Genomic DNA, 8,817 nt, shown 5'->3' with positions numbered 1-8,817 from the left:
TGTCCTTCATGACAACAGAAGACACAGAAATCCTCCTCATCAAAAACATGACTTTGATCTGCGTCCTCATCTGGACTCTCCTCTGCTGCTGCTTCACAGGTAAAGTCCAGAGAATCAAACTCCTCTCCTCTATCAACATCCGTCCCTCTGAAATGAAGCCCACAAAACCATGACGCTGCTTTATGTTTTTGTCTCTGTGTCCTCAGAGTCCAGAGGTCAGTACACAGTGACTCAGCCTGGAGCAGTGAGCTCTGCTCTGGGAGGCTCCGTCACCATCAACTGTAGGACCAGTCAGGATGTTTATGGTGGGAGCTATTTATTCTGGTACCAACAGAGAGATGGAGAAACTCCTAAACTTCTCATTGACAGGTCTAGTTATCGAGCATCAGGGATTCCAGATCGTTTTACAGGCAGTGGATCAAACTCTGCCTTCACTCTGACCATCAGTGGAGTTCAGGCTGAAGATGCAGCAGTTTACTACTGTCAGAGTTATCACTATCCCAACAGTCAGATGGTGTTCACACAGTGAAAAACCGTCGTACAAAAACCTCCCTCAGTCAGACTGAACAGAAACTGAACTGACTGCTGCAGCTGGAAGCTACTGCAGAGACTGATACACTTCACTGAGGACACACACACCACATATTTTCTATCGATGTCTCACCTTCCATTTATATCCAATTGTAATCCCATGCTCTTATTTCATTTGCCATATATACAGGAGGAGCCAAACGAGGACAGTTAATAAAACACTTCTGACCTTTGACCTCAGCTTGATACTGTATCACATCAGATTTGAACATTTTTAAATTTAAGACAACATGAAGACACAGATCAGCATCAGAAAAAATCCTGTTCAAGGTTGGCCCAAAGAAAGCTGTTATCCTCAAATCATAACTGATATTATCTTAAAGGAGTCATCACCTGGTTTTTTACATATCCAGTCCCTCTTGGATCGCTTTGGATCAATTCTTAAAACTTAATAGAAAAAAAAAAAAAAAAAAAAAAATCAAACATAGAGCTTGTTTAGACACTTTTTCATACCGCGACTTTCTCACACGAGATTATGCGCGAGGTTTTGACCGGTCCGGATGTGCATTGTATTAATATGTAATGAGGCGTGCGTTGATTGGCCGCAGGAAGGACAGCGCCGGAATGGGGGGCGAGCCTGCATACACACAGACTCCAAAACATAAACAGCCCCCTGTCATGGCGCACACACTAAATGACGAACCTGACGGAATTCAGGCATTTATGTACGAGCCGGAGTCGGAAACCGAACGGGAGAGTGAAGAGGCAGAGACGGTGGAAGAGACACGTTTACAGCAGGACGTCTCTGAATGGTAAATTCTTTTTTTTTCCTTCTTACTTTTCACACTCGTGTTTTACATGTAAGACCTGAGTTTTAATGCTGGTGGTGACGATGTATGGCGTGAAAATGACAGAGAAATAAGCAGATTCGGCGTGCTCACTCTGGCGGAGGACGGCTGTGAGCCGATGCTTAATATGCAAGTAGCCTCCTGTGGTAACGTCACCACAGGAGCAGAGTCAAAATCTCGTGCTTTAAGAACGCGCACTACTGTGCGCTATTCCTGTTTGGAAAAACAGCCAAAGCGAAAAAAATAAGCCACTTTCAAACTCCAGCTTTTCAGGCAAGATTCAACAGAGGTCCAACAGCAATATGCATGATTTAACGAGAGAAATTGCGATTTCTGGGTGATGACACCTTTAAATAAATTAAATGATGTTCAGTGAAGAACATTTCTATGTCAGCTATGATCAAAGAAAAGGACAAAAGACAAAATGATATCCTCATCTCAAACAGTGTCAACGTCACATTGAAACGTCCAGACCTGGATATGTTTACAGACAGTGTTCTGTGTTACATTAAAAACTGCATAGACATTGTCATAGTAGAAAAACGCATCCGGGTCTACTCAAACCAGAAGCCCTGGATGATTCGGGAGGTCCAGCAGCTGCTAAAGGAGAGGAAAACCGCCTTCAGATCATGTGGCGGGGCTCTCTATAGCACAGCACATACCAATCTGAAGAGGGGCATCCGAAAGCCCAAGTCGGACTACAAGAGGAGGATCGAGGACTACCTGGGCAGCAACAACAGCAGGCAGGTGTGGCAGGGAATCCAGCACATCACCAACTACAGGATCAACCTCGGGACTGCTGAAGGGGATGCCTCACTGATGGAGGAGCTGAACCACTTCTCTGCCCGTTTTGAGGTTAACCCACCAGAGGCAGCCACGCCACATCCAACAGCCCACAGCGACACCGTCCTCACTGTAGAGGAGCATGAGGTGAGGCGTACGCTGTGGACAGTCAACCCGAGGAAGGCGGCTGAACCTGATGGCGTCTGCAGACACGGGCTAAAGGACTGTGCGGACCAGCTGGTGGGGATCTTTACTAAGCTCTTCAACCAGTCAGTCTCCCAGTTCACTGTCCCATCCTGCCTCAAGTCCTCCACCATAGTCCCCCTGCCCAAAAACACAAACATCACCACTCTCAACAACTACCGTCCAGTAGCACTCATCCCTGTGGTGATGAAGTGCTTTGAGGAACTGGTCCGTAGTCACATCATGTCATTCCACTCTCCCACCTCTGATTCACAGCAGTTTGCCTACAGGGCTAACAGATCTACTGAGGACGCCATGGCCACAACCCTCCATGCTGTATTGTCCCACCTAGAGCAGAAGGGGAGTTACGTTAGGCTGCTCTTCATAAACTTTAGCTCTGCTTTTAACACCATCCTCCCCCATAGACTGGTGTCCAAACTGCCTGACATTGGAATACCACACTCCACCTGCCTTTGGATTAAGGACTTTCTGACACTCAGAGGGTAAGAGTGTGCCCCTGTACATCCACGGCCCTCAGCCTCAGCACTGGCTCACCACAGGGCTGCGTGCTGAGTCCCCTGCTCTACACCCTCTACACCCATGACTGCAGCCCCATCCACCACAAAAACACCCTCGACAAATATGCAGATGCCACCACAGTAGTGGGACTCATCTCGAGGGTGGAAGAGTCCAACTACAGAAACAAGGTGGAGCGATTGGCAGAGTGGTGCAGAGTTAACAACTTGCTCCTCAACACATCAAAGACCAAGGAGCTCATCGTGGACTTCAGGAGGAAGAAAACGGACATCTAGCTGCTGCTCATAGGCGGGACCTGTGTGGAGAGGGTCTCCTACTTCTGCTTCCTGGGAGTCAACATCGTGGAGGACCTGACCTGGAGCGCCCACACCACTGAGCTAATGAAGAAGGCCCAGCAGAGACTTTACTTCCTGAGAGTTCTCAGGAGGAACAACATCCCCCAAAAACTGCTGGTGTCCTTCAGTTGAGAGCATCCTGGCATATTGTCTGTGTGTGTGGTTTCCAAGCTGCACTGTGGCACAGAGGAAAAAGCTCCAGGGGGTCACAAAGGCCGCACAGAAAATCATTGGGTGCCCTCTCTACTCTTTGGAAGATCTTCACAGATCCCGCTGCCTCAAAAAGGCCAAAACTGTCTTACAGGACTCATCACACCCCAGTCACACACTGTTCAAACTACTGCTGTCAGGCAGGAGATACAGGTCCATGAAAACAAGAACAAACAGACCACAAAACAATTTTCATCCATCAGCCATAAGTGCATTGAATAATGCTACTAAAGCATAATTCTCACCACTTACCTTTGTCAAAAGGGCTATGTGCAATTTTTAAATGTATACTTGGATGTATGTATGGTGTGTCTCCTATGTGTTTTTAGCATTAATATGCATACAGTAGTTTTTATTTATGTATTTATTCATGCATTTACTACCTCCTGTTGCACTGAATAAGGACTGCAATTAATTTCGTTTTACCTGTTACAATGACAATAAAGATATTCTATTCTCTTCTATTCTATTCTAAAGAGTGAAATAATTGACATTTACATCCATGAATACTCCGTCATGTTCGTGATGGTTTCAGGTCAGTCTGATGCATGTCCCTTCAAAGACACAAAACTTATTTTTCTCTTTGAATTAATTAAAATTAGACAGATGAAATTTTGGATGAGAATTATAAATAAATTCATATAGATCAAAGAAGAAAGACTACGGTAGAATATCCACAGTCTTAAAACAATGAAAAAGTAATCAGGAAAAAATGGAATTGTGATTTGAGTGACTGTGTGCTTTAATCTGACAAATGTTCCTCATATATTATGTATGTTGAAAGAAGGACCATGTAACATTTATAATGAAAGGAATGAAATCTTTATTGTTGTAAAATGTTGAAACAGAAGCAAGAACACATTAATGTTGAAACATGTTGAGAGAAAGAGAGAAAGATTACTGCAAGCTACACAAATTATACTTTCAAACTGCGATCAATCTGGAGACAGAATGATACTCTGTTTTTATTCCTGTTGATGAATTAATTGTTAATTCATTTATTGATGAATTAATGAATTGTTCGCTATTTAGATTTTTTAATACAGAACATTAGAATTAGTTTCAGTAACAAATTCATCTTCTTGAAGGCAAGATGAGTGTAATAATAAGCGACTTAAAAAAAATTAATAACAAATTGTAATATTACCAAAATTAACGAGAGTAGATAAAACAGAAAACTCTGTCAAATAAAATCAACAGTCTTAACGCCATTGAAGAATAATCTGTGAAAAATGGATTTGGTTCTGATGTGACTGTGTGCATTAATCTGACAAATGTTCCTCATATATCATATATGTTGAAAAGAAGGTCAAAGACATGTCGCATTTATACTAAAGGTAATGAAATCTTTATTGTTGTAAAATGTTGAAACAGAAGCAAGAACACATGAATGTTGAAACATGTTGAGAGAAAGAGAGAACAGAGAGAGAGCTGAGAGCAGTATGAGAGTAAAACCAGCAGCAGAGTCCCAGTGAGTCAGGTCAGGACTGGGAACACTGGTCTCTCCTCAGTGTCTCTGAGACTGGAGTCTGGGAGCCCTGGGTGGCCTCACAGGTCACAGAGCCCACCTTCCTCCACTGGTCTGCAGGGAGCCTCAGGGTGCTGCTCCAGCTGTAGCGGCCGTCCTTCTCCAGCACCCCGGGGCTCCTGCTCTGCTCCCAGCTGCTGCTGCTGCTGCTGCTGCTGCTGCTGCCGTCCACCTTCCAGGACAGACTCCAGTCTGAGGGGAAGCCCTTGTTGGCCAGACACATGAGCGTGGCCTTCCCCTGCTGCAGCTCCTCACTGGAGGGGGGGCAGCACCGTCAGGGTGGGACGGACATCACCTAGGAGACACCAATCAGCTTAGAGGACAGGGACCACACTGCTGTCAATCAACCAGCAGACACTGGGACACCTTCACTGTGTGAGAGTTGATTTAGTCCTTTAAGGAGTTTCTGTCAGATGGTTTTTCTGCTCCACCAGTCACTCACTCACACATTGTTTCACTTCCCTTTAAGAAGCCTCTCATGCATATCAGCACAGAGAGAATCATCAAACAGAATGAGCTGAAATATATCAAACTACACTGCAAATAAAAGACATCAAACTTTCTCATCACAATCAGACAAAACCTGAACTATATGTGACTTTAAAATATTTAGTGGACACATACACAAATACAGAAAATGAACCGACTGCAATCAAATGTTGGACAAGAGGAGCGTTTTGAACACTGCTATCATTGAGGTGAAAAATTACATCTCCTCTTACAAAACATTTGTAAAACAGGTTCACAGTTTTATCTTTTCTACACTTCAGGCTGTTTAAATGTCACTTTGACAGGAATGTGTAAAGAAATGTTTAGTAAAGCTGCTCTGAGTTAGCATCCATGATAAAGGAGGAGAATTAAAACATGAAGACCAAAAGTGTTGGAATTAAAACAAGATATATTTATCTGCCTCAAACATCCAAAACATGACATTAAAAATGACTTCACAGTATTTTACGAAGGATTTGTGCAGAAACTTACTTCCAACATCCAGTCTGGTTCCTCCACCAAAAGTCCACCACAGTGATACAAACTCATTGAGCCGCCGTACAAAAACCTCTGACTGTAGAGAGACACGGCTCTCTGACTTTGACACACTGAACTAAACCTACAAGCCCTCAAGATGCAACTTTACTATTAAAGTTCAAAATGATGATTTATCTACTGTCTTAATATTTTACATTCATTGTAGTTAGTTTTTGAATACATATTTCTGAAGCAAACTTTGTCTCTTACTGACAAATATTTGTGCAGAAATTAAACATTAATATGAAAAACTGACCATTTTACTCGTTATATGAATAAAAAAAGATAAAATTCTGTCTGAAATAATAAAAACATTCAAACATTTGACTTACTTCCAACATTCAGTCTGGTTCCTCCACCGAACGTGTACCACAGTGATACAAACTCATTGAGCCGCCGTACAAAAACCTCTGACTGTAGAGAGACACGGCTCTCTGACTTTGACACAAACACACTCAACAAACACGTTCCGAGTTTACCCAGTTTATGTTATAGTGGCTGATTATCATGGTGTAAATGTTTAACACAGACTCTACATGTATGAATATGTATTTAACATTATTATTGTGGAATGTCAAACTTCTACAAACAAAATTTGCTTGTCTTTCAAACTGGTTTAAATAAAACATTTTAAAATAAAAGCTTTTTAATAACTAACTCGTTATCAGAAACGTGTTTATTGAAGTTTATGATCAAGAAAACCCAAACAATTTCCAATATTTCTGTCAACAATGATGTTAAGTTGTGTTGCAGTTAATTACGAGGATTTCACAAAATACTCTGAAGAAAAGTTGATCATCAACCTCAAACCAAAGACACATACAGATGAGCTCTGACACATTCCTAATCAATAATCTGATAGATTGATTGATCCATTGATAAGCAGCATGATGAGAGTAATCCAAGTCCCTGTTGGAGTCAGTCAGAGCATTTCCATAGAGAGCCACTTTGCATCAGCAGCACCATGCTCCAGTGCTCTGGGAGAGTTTATAGTCCTGAGAGTTGAACACTGGATGACTGACAGCTGTCCTTCATGACAACAGAAGACACAGAAATCCTCCTCATCAAAAACATGACTTTGATCTGCGTCCTCATCTGGACTCTCCTCTGCTGCTGCTTCACAGGTAAAGTCCAGAGAATCAAACTCCTCTCCTCTATCAACATCCGTCCCTCTGAAATGAAGCCCACAAAACCATGACGCTGCTTTATGTTTTTGTCTCTGTGTCCTCAGAGTCCAGAGGTCAGATCACAGTGACTCAGCCTGGAGCAGTGAGCTCTGCTCTGGGAGGCTCCGTCACCATCAACTGTAGGACAAGTCAGAATGTTTATTATACTGCCTTCGAGCCATCCCGCGGTTTACACTGGTACCAACAGAAAGATGGAAAAACTCCTAAACTTCTCATTTACTATACTAGCTATCGAGCGTCAGGGATTCCAGGTCGTTTTACAGGCAGTGGATCATACTCTGCCTTCACTCTGACCATCAGTGGAGTTCAGGCTGAAGATGCAGCAGTTTACTACTGTCAGAGTGAACATAGCATCAACAGTCAGTGGGTGTTCACACAGTGAAAAACCGTCGTACAAAAACCTCCCTCAGTCAGACTGAACAGAAACTGAACTGACTGCTGCAGCTGGAAGCTACTGCAGAGACTGATACACTTCACTGAGGACACACACACACCACATATTTTCCATCCACAGTATCTCATAAAAGTGATTCCACCCCTCACATTTCTGCAAATATTTCACTACATCTTACACACACTAAATATTTTCCATCACAGTGTCTCACCTTCAATTTATATCCCAACTACAAGTACTAACAAGTACCCAACTTTGGATAGTTAATGAGAGATGTTTTGGCCATGACCTTTGCCCTCAACTTACTGGAACACATTTATTTGAACTATATTCAATAAAAAAAGATAAAACATTGCGGCACAGATCTTCTTTCAGAAACCTTCATTATCAACCATGGACCCAGTTCAACATGTGCATACGTAAAGTCACATCACATTAAGACATGTGCATTGAGTAAAGATAAAATTAGACTTAGACTTAGACTTAGCTTTATTGATCCTTTCGGGATGACTCCCGCAAGGAAATTGAATTTCCAGCACCTTACACGTAGAAAAAAGGAGAGGTATAAAAATACAGTATAAATAGACAATAAACTCTTAGACAGTATAAGATGAACAATAAAACTCTGTCAGAATAAACAGTAAACAATAAACTCTTAGAATGAACAGTAAACAATAAACTCTTAGCTATTTATATATATATAAGAAAACAAAATCAAATAAGATAAATAAATGTAACTGTAGAGAACTGTATAGGGAATAAGTACAGATAAATATGATAAAATATGGGCTATATGACATTGTTTTTTTACAGTGGTTAAATGACACTAAATTATTGCACTTGAGGGGTGCATCAAGTTATTGCACAAAGAAGAGTGTCTCTAAGAGTGTTAGAGTGTCAATGTAAAAATTCAAGATGATTCTTCATGAGTCTTGTTCATAGATGAACAAATTACATTTGATGATTATTCTTGATGAAAGTATTGTGTACAGTTTCTCTATAGGGTGATTTGGTAATTGTGAAATGTCGGCCCTGAGCAGAAACAAGATAATTCCTCCTCTAAATGAATGGGGCAAGCCATCCAAAGACAACAGCCAAATATTTTAACCAAGGAAGCTCACTGACCAAGCAGGAATTAAACAACCAATGTTCATTTAAATGCCATAATCTGTTATGAGACAAAACATAGCAACAAAACCTGACATCAAACAAACGGAATAATTTACTATCAAGGGAAATGTAAAAGGTCTCAATT

At 41.6% G+C, this 8,817-nt stretch overlaps 1 pseudogene and 2 gene segments (V, D, J or C); 2 read left to right on the top strand and 1 right to left on the bottom strand.

Moving 5' to 3' along the window:
* Positions 1-934, top strand: LOC115579518 (Ig kappa chain V region 3547-like). The segment is given in 2 exon segments: positions 1-99; positions 207-934. Coding segments are annotated over 2 exon segments (414 nt in total).
* A 3,974-nt stretch (positions 935-4,908) lies between these two features.
* On the bottom strand, positions 4,909-6,353 carry LOC115579533 (Ig kappa-b4 chain C region-like; annotated as a pseudogene).
* A 700-nt stretch (positions 6,354-7,053) lies between these two features.
* On the top strand, positions 7,054-7,550 carry LOC115579258 (Ig kappa chain V region 3374-like). The segment is given in 2 exon segments: positions 7,054-7,105; positions 7,213-7,550. Coding segments are annotated over 2 exon segments (390 nt in total).
* Positions 7,551-8,817: the final 1,267 nt, after the last annotated feature.

This window comes from Sparus aurata, chromosome 3 (assembly GCF_900880675.1).
Source record: "Sparus aurata chromosome 3, fSpaAur1.1, whole genome shotgun sequence".
In the NCBI taxonomy this organism is placed as follows: domain Eukaryota; kingdom Metazoa; phylum Chordata; class Actinopteri; order Spariformes; family Sparidae; genus Sparus; species Sparus aurata.
Note: the sequence above shows the minus strand (reverse complement) of the source record. Positions and strands in the feature narration are given on the sequence as shown.